Consider the following 15,440-nt stretch of genomic DNA (forward strand, 5'->3'; position numbering starts at 1 on the left):
CCTCGGAAAGAGCCAATTGTGCAACTTTCCTAAGGGGAGTACAGAATTACAAGATAAGAATCAACTCTACTTGAAGTAACAATCTCTGAGCAAGCCTTCATATCTTTTGATAGCTTCACTAAAATCCCGAAGACAACAATAAAGTCAAATAAAGCTAAGGAAAAAAGGTAAACTTACCACCAAACAAAGGTTCTGGTTCCACCAATATTTCCTGCTTTTGAGGAATTGGGGCACGGACTTCCTCTCTATTAAAAAAAAAAAAAAGTGGGAAAATATCCAAATGAAAACTGTTTTCTGCTACCTATTCTTACTGTAACTATTGTGAACACATTCAAATTAACAAATAAAATGAACAACAGATTTAGTGACTTTTAGGAACCACATTAAATTATGATAAATGACTGTCAGATGATTTCCATATAGAGATGAACTGGAATAAAGTACCTGGCATAGATAGTGCAAATGGGTTTATAAAGAAAGAGAACAAACAGAAAAATAAAAAATATTTCTCCTCTCCTCTAAGTTCCCTGCCCTAAATTCTTTAGAAAAAAAAGAAGATAGGAAATTTACAAACACACACACACACACACACACACACACACACACACACACAAAATTCAGGCAAAAAATTAATGGAAAATATGAGCTTAATAAAAACAATATTACATCAACACTACATCAAATAATAGATAATTAAATCACAGATATATTAAAATAAGCTTAAACAGGCAATTAATTTTATGCTAGTTATGAAGCTGGCTAACAAAGGTAGTACCCTTGAATTATTTATTAAATAGACACTAACATATATAAAACAGAAAAAATACTCTTTTAAAAGCCTAAAAACTCTTCAAAGTTTACCTCCAGAGGGTTTACTAATAATCCATCTCTTCCAGTGAACAATTCTAATTTAAAATATGCTGTAAAAATGGTGTATATCCCTTTATAAATCAGTTTAATTATTTTAGTTTTAACTCAAATACGAAATTCTGCTGATTAATGCTCATAGCAAGTAAGAGTAAGTTTCAAATTTAATATGCTCCCCTTATAATAAATATTAATTTATGTTAGGCCTAATGTTTTTCATTCAGGTGTTTCTAATAGTAATAACTGAGCTTAAGGCCCTGTTTTTGACACCTGAAAGTTGAAACTTCAAAACATACTTTATTTAATACAGTATCAATACTAATTTGTCAACAAAAACTAACATCCTGTAATCAAAGAACAACTAGTTAAACAAAGAAAGCTACAATAAGCCAAATGAGTGAAGGATAAAGGATAATTCAAAATTATGTTAAGCACTCTTTCCTACTGGATTTCAGTCACTGCTCACACACAGAACTGCAATACTCTAAAGAAACAGACAATGTGTCTCTAAGAGGAAGCTCTATTAAATCTCTTTCACCAAAGAGAAATAGGCCATTATCTTAGCAAAACTAAAAACTTCAAACACATCTTTTACCTGAATAGATCTTTCCATTATTGGTATAATTCACCTTACTGTGTGTGTGTGTGTGTGTGTGTGTGTGTGTGTGTGTGTGTACAAAGTTATCTCAATCTAAGGCAATTTAATTACTCAAAAAACAAGCCTTAATCTGATGAAATACATCAATTAGGGTGATGGCTTAATTAGTAGTCCCTATACAGAAAGACTTGATTACTACATATTTGAGGTCATCTATTCCAAGACTGCTAGCTACCCAGCAAAATGGAAGAATGGAACAGAAGGTGAACTGTAAAGAAAGAAAATTTTAGTTTAGGAAGTAGGTGCCACTATCAAATGTTAATCAATTAGTAATACAAATAATCTAAGTAAAATTATAATGTAATTCAGCAGGAAAAGACATTCATTAATCAAAACTATTTTTAAGTACAATTAAGAAAACATGTTTTAAACAGTGAGGACTGATATGTCCCCAGAAATCAGCTATGAATACCTGTTATTCAAGTGAATGTAAACTAAATCATGTTTTCATATTAATTTCCATTAAAGATTTGAGTTATGTTGGTGGAGAATGGGCTATCAAACTTGAAATACACAACCAACATCGATAGGAGAAAACTTACATAACCTCTAGAGTTCACACTTTGTGGGGAAACAATATTACTCTAGAATCTGGAACTAGATTAAAAAAAAAAAGAGGCAATCATGTCCTGAATGTTTATTTAGCTTTTTAAATCTAATTTAGTAAAAATAAAATCCATGTTTTTGCCTATTCCTATTTAAGGGGATTCTTCTTTTTTAGTATCTCATGTTGTAAACACTGAAGAGTTATAAATGGCTATGAGTATTAAAATCTTATTTAAGGATCTTTGAAATTTTGACTCAAAAATCAGTGTTTTTCATTTGAGTAAAATTCATCTCTAATATTTTCCAAAGACTACTGGAATTTTGCTTAACAGATATTCATTTCAAACTCTCACTGGTATCAAATGTAAAGGGCAGTAAACACCAAATGTATTTATCATCTGTTACTATGCTCTATATATTACAGTTCTATATGCTGAAGGTGCCTCTAAAGATTAGCAACATGTAGCTATTTAGGGCATAAATTTTCTTCAAAAATTTTTTCATGACAACTCAAAACTTTCCTGGGACAATGTAGGAAAATCCAGAATTGCGAAATCTGAGCTTTATTGGGCTTTCCTTCCATATCTGCTACTTAATTGCTGTATAGCTTGGGGAAATGGCTATCCTTCTGCTTCCTCTGTAAAATGTGGATAATAATGCCACCCTATAGGGTTCTTCTGAGGATTAAATAACGGACTTGACAGTGCTGTAGAGAACTTAAAGCATATAAGTATAAAAATTTTCACCTGACACTTTCAGATACTTTCAACTTTTAATTTGTTCAAAACAGAGAATTAACCTAACATGTAAAAATGTAACTGCTCAATTTTGGCAGGGGGTAGCTCCCAATAATAAATAATAAATTCATACTCTGTGTGTGGTCTGACAGTGGAGACACTTGCTGAACTGGTACTTGGCTCTTCAGCGATTCCTCCACCATCCAAAAACATAGTGACAGCCATCTCCAGATTATTGTTGCAGGCTTCAAGCATATGTTTCCCTACACTTTCACTTGCACCTGAAATAGTATAAAAACAAGAAAAAAGTTTAAAAAAAGACACCTTCTTACATTCAGTTCACATTAGAATACAGAATTCCCAAGCAAACAGTACTTTTCCCTCTCTAGAATGAATGATTTTTAAAACAAAAACTGTTTACTTCTATGCTTGTTGGCTGACTACTGTGAAATATACAGAGCTAGAAAAGAAAGCAGCAGCATTAAAAATAGTAGTCTTCCTTCATAATAAAACAAAAACTAAATAAAGCATTATTTGCCATTTCTTTATATGGGCCGACTATATATTTGTTAATAAACTAAAAAAGAAAATGAAAGACTATGCTCTAGAAAGTTAGAAATATTTTGTTAGAAAGAATGCATTCAGTTACCAATTTCTACTTCTATAAGAAAGGAAACACTTTAATAACAACGGGAGAGAAGGGAGATGGGACTTTTTGTCAAAGATATAACTAAGTCAAAATTTGGTAAGAAATGTCAATCTTCATCATTTAAAACTGGCCCTATCATACACTCACTTGTACAGTAAAGCAAGCATAATCTGTTTGATGCAATGTAAACTGGTAAAGCCCTTTAACAAATCAATTTTATAACATGTATCAAGAAACATAATGCCTGTTACTTTTTTGACCCAATAATTTGGGCGTGTGGTCCAAATAAATCTACATAAATCTATATAAAGTCTAAATAAATCTACATAAATCTAGTCTAAATAAACCTATATAAAACACATGCATAAACATATCTATACACATGTCCAGTAGAGCTTCAGTTAAAATTGAAAAATTATAGATAACATAAATGTCTAATAGTAGTAGAGTCTAAATTGTAAATCTATTTGGTGGGACATTTTGTGGGCATTAAAAAGCATCTCAGGGGCTTCCCTGGTGGCACTGTGGTTGAGAGTCTGCCTGCCAATGCAGGGGACACAGGTTCGTGCCCCCGTCCGGGAAGATCCCACATGCTGCGGAGCGGCTGGGCCCGTGAGCCATGGCCGCTGAGCCTGCGCGTCCGGAGTCTGTGCTCTGCAGCGGGAGAGGCCACAACACTGAGAGGCCCGCGTACCGCCAAAAAAAAAAAAAAAAAAAGCATCTCAGGTCACAAGAAACTATATTCAATATCCTGTAATAAACCACAATGAAAAAGAAAAAATAAATAAAAAGGGAAAAAAAAAACCATCTTGGGCTTTCCACTTGGGATGACCTTCCTTCTGCCTCAACTGTGTCCCTTAAGAGTCTCCTGCAGTGAAGGCTGTGGGTGTGGGTGTGGTTTTTTGTTTGTTTTTTTGGTCTGACAACGCCTTTGTTTTGCTATTGTTCCTGAAAGACAGTTTCACCACTGGATATTCGTTTCTAAGGCTGACAGCTATTTTCTCTCCGTACATTGAAGACAGCATTCCAGTGTCTTCTGTTGTTGCTTCTGAGAAGTAAGTTGCCAGACTAAAGAAAAACATTTTTATACCAATCTGTTGTTTCTCTCTAGTTGCTTTTAAGATCTTCTCTGTCTTTGGTCTTCTGCAGTTTTACTCTATTTCCTGGGGCTAATTTTATTTATCCTCCTTGGGATTCACTGGACTTCCACCATAAGGACTGTTTTCATTTATCAGTTCTGAAAAATTCTCAGACATTTCTATTTAAAAATTACCACACAAGCTTTAAATGATACATTAAACAAGATGGACTTAATTGATATTTATAGGACATTCCACCCAAAAACAACAGCATACACTGTCTTCTCAAGTGCTCATGGAACATTCTCCAGGATAGATCTTATCCTGGGTCACAATTCAAGCCTTGGTAAATTTAAGAAAATTGATATCGTATCAAGTATCTTTTCCAACCATAATGCTATGAGACTAGATATCAATTACAGGAAAAAAATCTGTGAAAATTACAAACACATGGAGGCTAAACAGTACACTATTAAATAACCAAGAGATCAATGAGGAAATCAAAAAATACCTAGAAACAAATGACAATGAAAATACAATGACCCAAAACCTATGGGATGCAGCAAAAGCAGTTCTAAGAGGAAGTTTATAGCAATACAATCTTACCTCAAGACACAAGAAACATCTCAGATAAACAACCTAAACTTACACCTAAAGCAATTAGAGTAAAGAAGAACAAAAAACCCCCAAAGTTAGCAGAAGAAAAGAAATCATAAAGATCAGATCAGAAATAAAAGAAAAAGAAATGAAGGAAACAACAGCTAAGATTAATAAAATTAAAAGCTGGTTCTTTGCAAAGATAAACAAAATTGATAAACCACTAGCCAGACTCATCAAGAAAAAAAGGGAGAAGACTCAAATCACTAGAATTAGAAATGAAAAAGGAGAAGTGACAACTGACATGGCAGAAATATAAAAGACCATGAGAGATTACTACAAGCAACTATATGCCAATGAAATGGACAAATTCTTAGAAAAGCACAACCTTCTGAGACTGGACCAGGAAGAAATAGAAAATATAAACAGACCAATCACAAGCACTGAAATTGAAACTGTGATTACAAATCTTCCAACAAACAAAAGTCCAGGACCAGATGGATTCACAGGCAAATTCTATCAAACATTTAGAGAAGAGCTAACACCTGTCCTCAAATTCTTCCAAAATATAGCACAGGGAGGAACACTCCCAAACTCATTCTATGAGGCCACCGTCACCCTGATACCAAAACCAGATGAAGAGGTCACAGAAAACTACAGATCAATATCACTGATGAACACACATGCAAAAATCCTCAACAAAATACTAGCAAACAGAATCTAACAGCACATTAAAAGGATCATACACCATGATTAAATGGGGTTTATCCCAGGAATACAAGGATCCTTCAATATATGCAAATCAATCAATGTGATAAACCATATTAACAAATTGAAGGAGAAAAACCATATACTCAACTCAATAGATACAGAAAAAGCTTTCAACAAAATTCAACACCCATTTATGATAAAAATCCTGCAGAAAGTAGGCATAGAGGGAACTTACCTCAACATAATAAAGGCCATATATGACAAACCCACAGCCAACATCGTTCTCAATGGTGAAAAACTGAAACCATTTCCACTAAGATCAGGAACAAGACAAGGCTGCCCACTCTAACCACTATTATTCAATACAGTTTTGGAAGTTTTAGCCATAGCAATCAGAGAAGAAAAAGAAATAAAAGGAATCCAAATCAGAAAAGAAGAAGTAAAACTGTCACTGTTTGCAGATGACATGATACTATACAGAGAATCCCAAAGCTGCTACCAGAAAACTACTAGAGCTAACCAGTGAATTTGGTAAAGTAGCAGGATATAAAGTTAATGCACAGAAATCTCTAGCATTCCTATACACTAATGATGAAAAATCTGAAAGAGAAATTAAGGAAACACTCCCATTTACCACTGGAACAAAAAGAATAAAATACCTAAGAATAAACCTAACTAAGGAGACAAAAGACCTGTATGCAGAAAACTATAAGACACTGAGGAAAGGAATTAAAGATGATACCAACAGATGGAGAGATATACCATGTTCTTAGATTGGAAGAATCAACACTGTGAAAATGACTATACTACCGAAAGCAATCTACAGATTCAATACAATCCCTATCAAACTACCAATGGCATTTTTCAAAGAACTAGAACAAAAAAATTTCACAGTTTGTATGGAAACACAAAAGACTCCAAATAGCCAAAGCAATCTTGAGAAAGAAAAACGGAGCTAGAGGAATCAGGCTCCCTGCCTTCAAACTATACTACAAAGCTACCGTAATCAAGATAGTATGGTACTGGCACAGAAACAGAAATATAGATCAATGGAACAGGATAGAAAGCCCAGAGATAAACCCACATGCCTATGGTCACCTTATCTTTGATAAAGGAGGCAAGAATATACAATGGAGAAAAGACAACCTCTTCAGTAAGTGGTGCTGGGAAAACTGGACACCTACATGTAAAAGAATGAAATTAGAACACTCCCTAAAACCATACACAAAAATAAACTCGGGCTTCCCTGGTGGCGCAGTGGTTGAGAGTCCGCCTGCCAATGCAGGGGACACAGGTTCGTGTCCCGGTCCGGGAAGATCCCACATGCCGCGGAGCAGCTGGGCCTGTAAGCCGTGGCCGCTGGGCCTGCATGTCCAGATCCTGTGCTCCGCAACAGGAGAGGCCACCACAGTGAGAGGCCTGCATACCGCAAAAATAAATAAATAAATAATAAATAAATAAACAAACTCAAAATGGATTAAATGTAATGTAAGGCCAGACACTATAAACCTCTTAGAGGAAAACATAGGCAGAACACTCTATGACATACATCACATCAAGATCCTTTTTGACCCACCTCCTAGAAAAATGGAAATAAAAACAAAAATAAACAAATGGAACCTAATGAAACTTAAAAGCTTTTCCACACGAAAGGAAACCATAAACAAGACGAAAAGCCAACTCTCAGAATGGGAGAAAATATTTGCAAACGAAGCAACTGACAAAGGATTAATCTCCAAAATATACAGGCAGCTCATGCAGCTCAGTATCAAAAAAACACAAACAACCCAATCCAAAAATGGGCAGAAGACCTAAAGAGGCATTTCTCCAAAGAAGATATACAGATTGCCAACAAACACATGAAAGGATGCTCAACATCACTAATCATCAGAAAGATGCAAATCAAAACTACAATAAGGTATCACCTCACACGGGTCAGAATGGCCATCATCAAAAAATCTACAAACAATAAATGCTGGAGAGGGTGCGGAGAAAAGGGAACCCTCTTGCACTGCTTGTGGGAATGTAAACTGACACAACCACTATGGAGAACAGTATGGAGGTTCCTTAAAAAACTAAAAATAGAACTATCATATGACCCAGCAATCCCACTACTGGGCATATACCCTGAGAAAACCATAATTCAAAGAGTCATGTACCACAATGTTCATTGCAGCTCTATTTACAATAGGCAGGACACGGAACCAACCTAAGTGTCCATCTACAGATGAATGGATAAAGAAGATGTGGCACATATATACAATGGAATATTACTGAGCCATAAAAAGAAACGAAATTGAGTTATCTGTAGTGAGGTGGATGGACCTAGAATCTGTCATACAGAGTGAAGTAAGTCAGAAAGAGAAAAACAAATACTGTATGCTAACACATATATATAGAATCCAAAAAAAAAAAAAGGGGGTTCTGAAAAACCTAGGGGCAGGACAGGAATAAAGACATAGAGAATGGACTTGAGAACACGGGAGGGGGAAGGGTAAGCTGGGACAAAGTGAGAGAGTGGCATGGACATATATACACTACCAAATGTAAAACAGATAGCTGGTGGGAAGCAGCCGCATAGCACAGGGAAATCAGCTCAGTGCTTTGGGACCACCTAGAGGGGTGGGATAGGGAGGGTGGGAGGGAGACCCAAGAGGGAGGAGATATGTGGATATATGTATACATATAGCTGATTCACTTTGTTATACAGCGAAAGTAACACACCACTGTAAAGCAGTTATACTCCAATGAAGATGTTAAAAATAAATAAATAAATTAAAATTGCCTTACTCCTTCATTCACACTTATGTCCTTCTGGAACTCCAATTAGATGTATGTTAGAACTCTTCATTCTATGCTGTGCCAATTTGTTTTTTACCTGTTCATGAGCTTTTAATTTTAGTTAATTTTTTATAACTAGAAGTTCTGGGGTTTTTGTTTCCTAATCTGCCTGGTCAGAGACCCTTACTTCATACTCACATTTCTTTTCATTTCTTCTAATATATTAATCAAACTTACTGGAATTACTAAGACAAAATATAAACTTTCTGCAGTCTCTAGAGGTCACTGTCTCATTTCTGCTGGCTCTTGCTCACTATGCAATGTTTTTTTGTGCACTTTGTGATTTTTTTTTGACTATGATCTCAAGTGGCTTGGAATTTTAATCTGTAGATTTTTGAAGGCTGGGTTGAAGGTACATCCCTCCTAAGAGAAGGTAACTTGAGAGATTTTGTAAGGTACCTGAAGGCATCACCAAACAGAGACTATTTAAAATACATTCTTGGGGCTTCCCTGGTGGTGCAGTGGTTAAGAATCTGCCTACCAATGCAGGGGACATGGGTTCGAGCCCTGGATGCGGGAAGATCCCACATGCCACGGAGCAACTAAGCCCGTGAACCACAACTACTGAGCCTGCACTCTAGATCCTGCTCGCCACAACTACTGAGCCCATGTGCCACAACTACTGAAGCCCTCGCGCCTAGGGCCCATGCTCCACAAGAGAAGCCACCGCAATGAGAAGCCTGTGCACCACAATGAAGAGTAGCCCCCGCCCGCTGCAACTAGAGAAAGCCTGTGAGCAGCAACGAAGACCCAATGCAGCCAAAAATAATAAATGTTAGTTCTTAAAAAAAATTTCTTTAAATAAAATAAAATACATTCTTTACTTGAAGTTTTATGAAACCACATGGGAAATGTGACCCTGTAAGGACCCTTGTTATAAATTCTCAGTGAAGATTTCTCCTGCCACACCCCAAATGCCAAGGTCCCCGCTTCATGTATGGGAAGGTTCTCCTTTCAGATTCCTCTCCTTAGGAAGGCTGCAAGCTTGTTTCCTGTGCCCTCTGATGCCATCAAAAGAGAAGTTCAAAGCCATCCAGTTCGGGCAGATTCAACCAGGGTGAAAGCTTACTTTAAACCATGCTAACATCTCATTTCCAATTTCATTTCATTTTTAGCTTCTGAATATTCTTTACTTTCTTGCCAGCCCAATGATACATTTTGAAAGATTTTTTAAAATATTTTATTCAGGATTTTCCTCACTTGGGAGGGTTATTCATGGTATCTCTCTAGTTTAGTCCTACTGCCAGAAATGAACTGCTGACTCGACTCTTAATATCTTTCATTTGTTTTCTCTTCTCTATTATTATCTCTAAGACTTTAAAATCAAGTCCTTAATTCTTCTTACCTGGATTACTACAATAGGCTCCTAACTGATCATCATTCTATCTTCCACTTTGCTGCTGAAGTTATGTTCCAAAATACAAGTGTGCTTATAACACACAAATACAAACACACACACACAGTTTAAGTTAATAGCTCTCTGACACCCACAGTATAAATTCCAAAGTTCTTATGATCTGGCGAGTCCTCTGTGATCAGACGTCAGCTTATCTCTCTGGCTTTTCCTCTCCTCTTCTCCATCCTATGCAATTCAGTACAGTCACACCAAATTACACGCTTGGAAAGTCCTTATTCCCCTTATCTCTCCCTTCATCTAGTTCATGCATGCTCAAGAATCACCATAAGTGTTACTTTTTTCAATTCCTGTGCTAAGCATTCTCTACACTACCTCCTCCCCACTCACTCCACTGTGATACTCTTCTATTACATACATGGACATACTACTAAGCAGTAAATACTTGTTTACTTTCTAGCTCCTCCAAAAGAGCAGGAGCTTCTTGAACACTGGGGTTGATTTTTGTCTTGGTACCCCAGCATCTAACGTCATGTTCGCTTGCATGTGATCAATATCTAATAAACTGATCTAAAACTATCTCATAGTACTTCAGCTAACCAGTTAGTACACTGGGGAAAGAAAGGCCAGACTTCAGCCAAAACAACCCTTCTATATCCTTTGAATTTTTTTCCTCTTGGCTGCGCCACACGTTTGTGGGATCTTAGTTCTCTGACCAGGGATTGAATCCGGGCCCTGGCAGTGAAAGCGCCGAGTCCTAACCACTGGACCACCAGGGAATTCCCCTATCCTTTGAATTTTAAACCGCATATATTTATGTTTTAAATTTCATTTACAAAGCAATATGGTTACACTGTGGAAATCACAAAGAGCAAATGGGTATTTAGGATAAATGAACTTAAGATAAAATGTCCAGTGAAAGCATCATATACAAATTTTAAATGTGCTATATCTCAAACAACATAAAGTGAAAATCACACGCTCCAAAAAACTCTCAGATGATATTGAGCAGCTACAGCTTTGTCAGAAAGCTGACAAAGACATATCTAAATGCTAGTAAAAAACAAAAACAGAACAAAATTATTTCATGGAACATGACAGGAAAAAAGCATTAATATATAATGTTGTGATTTAATGTTAACTCAATAAGTAACATTATAAAAAAGCATCAATCATTTCACTTAAACCTCCAGAAATTTACATATTTATGTTACTCAAAAATCTTTTTTGGGAACTGGACAAATACAGAATTGCCTTTTATTTGGAGTGTGCCTTATATCTGGGTATATATGGTAATTTAAGTTACATAGGGCCAGGGATGTTTTTTCTTTAAAAGGGCTTCATATGGGCTTCCCTGGTGGCGCAGTGGTTGAGAGTCCGCCTACCGATGCAGGGGACACGGGTTCGTGCCCCGGTCCGGGAAGATCCCACATGCCGCGGAGCAGCTGGGCCCGTGAGCCATGGCCGCTGAGCCTGCGCGTCCAGAGCCTGTGCTCCGCAGCGGGAGAGGCCACAACAGTGAGAGGCCCGCGTACCGCAAAAAAAAAAGGGCTTCATATATTACTCAAAATTGAGAAACTTTCCTCCACTATTCTCTCTTCAACTGCAAACAGCCCATCAGTCAACCAACAAATCCTACAGCTTCCATCTAATTAACAACACCCCTATCCATACTATTCTATGTCCACTGCTATACTCTTTGTTCATGCCTTCAACATCTCTTACATGAACTATCACATTTCTTTGCTCTTGGTCATGCTCCTTTTGATATACCTTCTATATTGCAAAAGAATGTAAATTTGATTATCTCCCTGTTTCAACAGTTCTGCACTGCTGACTGGAAAACTTTTCATCTCTCTTGAGCTGCACACAAGATTTGGCCCTTATAAACTGCTCCTATTTTATACCCTTCTGCTTTCATCTCACCTCTGTACCACTCCCTCCAGGTGCAGATGTTTTTGTAACCTAGGCAGATCACTTGGTGGTACTTTACAATGCCATGCCTCTGTACGATATGGAGAGTGACAGCAGTAAAATCAGTCCCATCATTCTTCTTCTCGTTTTTTTTTTTTTTAATTTTATTTATTTATTTATTTTTGGCTGCGTTGGGGTTGGGTCCTCGTTGCTGCATGCAGGCTTTCTCTAGTTGCGGTGCGTGGGCTTCTCACTGCGGTGGCTTCTCTTTCCAGAGCACGGGCTCCGGGGGGTGTGGGCTTCAGCAGTTGTGGTGCACGGGCTCAGCTGCTCCGCGGCATGTGGAATCTTCCCGGACCAGGGCTTGAACCCGTGTCCCCTGCACTGGCAGGCGGATTCTTAACCACTGCACCACCAGGGAAGTCCCAGTCCCCTCATTTTTCTTGACAACACACCAAATACCCACCTGTTAAGTTGTGGACCTTCCCCCTCCCTCCTCACCCTGAAGTATATACAGGAACAGATACTACTTTTCCACAGGGCCTTATCTCTATCCTTGTCTCTGCTAGCTCTTCTATCTTACAGACTTTAAAAACTCACTGAACTGGCCAGTTCTCACTTTTCTCAAACCAGTTCTCTCTCCGTAAGTCCTCAGTCAAGCTGAACCAAAAGTTCTCAAATTCTATACTATATATAAAATAAGCAATAAGGTCCTACTATATAGCATAAGGAACTATATTCAATATCTTATAATAAACTATCATGGAAAAGAATAAGAAAATATATATATATACGTATGTATAACTGAATCACTTTGCTGTACACCAGAAACTAACACAACATTGTAAAAACTATACTTCAATAAAAATAAAATAATTAAAAAAATAAAAAGTTCTCAAGTTCTAGTATATACAGACTTACATTCTCACCATTAGGAAACACTTTAAAAAAGTGAAATCTCAGACTTCCTTGTGGTGCAGTGGTTAAGGATCCGCCTGCCAATGCAGAGAACATGGGTCCGAGCCCTGGTCTGGGAAGATCCCACATGCCGCGGAGCAACTAAGCCCAGGCGCCACAATCACTGAGCCTGCACTCTACAGCCCGTGAGCCACAACTACTGAGCCCATGTGCCACAACTACTGAAGCCCATGCGCCTAGAGCCTGTGCTCTGCAACAAGAGAAGCCACCACAATGAGAAGCCTGTGCACAACAACGAAGAGTAGCCCCTGCTTGCCGCAACTAGAAGAGGCCCTCACGCAGCAACAAAGACCCAACACACAAAAATAAAAACAAATTCAACTTTTTGAGGGAAAGGAGTTGTTCAAACATCCCAGTAGCCAACTGTATGTTAGGTAATTAAATACAGACTCTTGGGGCAAAACCAGCACAAATTTGATGAAAATTTTCCATATCATTACTCATAAAACCTGAAGTTTTCAGTGCTTTTCTAATATTTTTACATTGTGTCCAGTTATACTGGTTACATTACTATATTTCTTAAATGCTAGTCTAAAAGTTCAGTGTCTATTGTACTCCACCATTTTAATTTATCTACACAGCAGCTTCTGAAAATTAAAAGGTTCCTGTATGTAAACTACTCTGGCTACTTATTCCAGCAAGAGATACATGAACTATTATCTTTGCCCCATAATAAACCCTAAAACTAGCTTCTGAATGACACCTACTGATCTTTTTCTTTTCAGAGAATTAAATGGCTGAGTTTATACCATTTGGGCTCTTGTCTCTCTAGGTGCTCACCACACTGCACTAAAGCACCACAAAAGGGACAAACAACATGCTGGGACTTCCCTGGTGGCGTAGTGGTTAAGACTCCGCGCGCTCCCAATGCAGGGGGCCCACGTTCGATCCCTGGTCAGGGAACTAGATCCCATATGCATGCCACAACTAAGAATTCACAAGCCACAACTAAGGAGCCCGTGTGCTGCAACAAAGGAGCCAGCAAGCTGCAACTAAGGAGCCCACGTGCTGCAACTAAGGAGTTCGACTGCTGCAACTAAGACTTAGTACAACCAAATAAATAAATAAATATTAAAAAAAAAAAGAACATGCTGATGCAGGATCGAAACTCCCTTCTGCTATAATAGCAACCAATCCCAGCTGCTTCACTCCTTTTGAAATTTGTTCATAAGGAAATTCAACTTAAAAATGACCACTGCTGGGAATTCCCTGACAGTCCAGTGGTTAGGACTTGGCCCTTGCACTGCAAGTCCCAGGTTCAATCCCTGGTGGGGGAACTAAGGTCCTGCAAGTGGCCCCCCCAAAAAAGAGCTGATGTAGAAACACAGGAAAATGTAAAAAAAGTATAGGAGATCTTTTTTTTTAGATCTTCAGAGATCTACTGAACTATAGATTAAAATAGAATTTATTAAAAGGGATTATACCGAGAATGACTTTAAGACAAAAATAAAGCTATAATAAAGGAAATAATAACTGTGATATTTTGGGGGGCAGAAGGTGTCAACACTCAAGGCTCAGAATTGCTCTTTTTAACATCTTTATTGGAGTATAATTGCTTTACAATGGTGTGTTAGTTTCTGCTGTATAACAAAGTGAGAACTGCCATTCTTATCTATAATCCTCACTTAACCATTTAGTGCTAGAATCTAAACTATAGGCAGCGTATCATATATCTGTTGACAATCTGACAGGATAACTTCCATCATTGGAGCTTGTCAGTATAGTGACCTAAGAGCTTTCCATAAAAGGGGTCTCTACTTATGAGATTTTTTAAAAAAGAAGCACATGCTAAATCCTGGCAAGACTGAAGAAGGCAGTATTAGAGAGGGGCCCAAGAAGCAAAATACACCATTCACTTTCTTAAATAAAGCCAAATTATCTGAGCTATCTGTGCTTGTATAATCAGGCATTCTTAGTTTATCACTTGTTTTATCACTTAGTGTATCTTTTTTCTCTTTTAAAACGTAGATCCTGCCCCCACTCCAATTGGAAGGGTCTGGGTAGGGCCCAGGAATATGCCATTTTTTAAAACATTTATTTATTTATTTGGATGTGCTGGGTCTTAGTTGCAGCAGGAGCGCTCCTTAGTTGTGGTTCGCGGGCTCCTTTGTTATGGCTCACCAGCTCCTTAGTTGCGGCACATGGGCTCCTTAGTTGTGGCATGCGAACTCTCAGTTGCAGCATGCATGTGGGATCTAGTTCCCTGACCAGGGATCGAACCCGGACCCCTTGCATTGGGAGCACAGAGTCTTAACCACTGCACCACCAGGGAGGTCCCAAGTGTATCGTTTTAGAAACAGAAGATAACTGAAGGATAATTAAAGGTTCTAGTGGTTCTTAATGTCAGGAAGTAGTAGAGGCATCTAGAAATGTGAGACACCATTTTTGGTGTTTCATGATTAGGGGATAGGAGCACTACTGGCATTTAGTGGAGAGAAGCCAGGGGTGCCTTAGTAGCTTGGAAAATGTCTCCCCTCCCCTAAAGATTTCTCACACCTTCATTTCAGAC

The 15,440-nt window shown here is 37.9% G+C and overlaps 1 protein-coding gene across 1 annotated transcript in view; it reads right to left on the reverse strand.

The window, feature by feature from the left end:
* UBXN7 (UBX domain protein 7) overlaps positions 1-15,440 on the reverse strand; it is a 58,870-nt gene that overhangs the window by 35,439 nt on the left and 7,991 nt on the right. Inside the window, exons 2-3 of the mRNA XM_027120573.1 lie at positions 2,942-3,089; positions 178-245 (exon numbers count right to left, since the gene is read on the reverse strand). Of these exons, the coding sequence (XP_026976374.1) occupies positions 178-245; positions 2,942-3,089 (216 nt within the window). The remainder of the gene's footprint in view (positions 1-177; positions 246-2,941; positions 3,090-15,440) is intronic.

The sequence above is a fragment of the Aethalodelphis obliquidens genome, unplaced genomic scaffold (genome assembly GCF_003676395.1).
Source record: "Aethalodelphis obliquidens isolate GAN/ISIS:26980383/991018 unplaced genomic scaffold, ASM367639v1 scaffold1, whole genome shotgun sequence".
Lineage (NCBI taxonomy): Eukaryota > Metazoa > Chordata > Mammalia > Artiodactyla > Delphinidae > Aethalodelphis > Aethalodelphis obliquidens.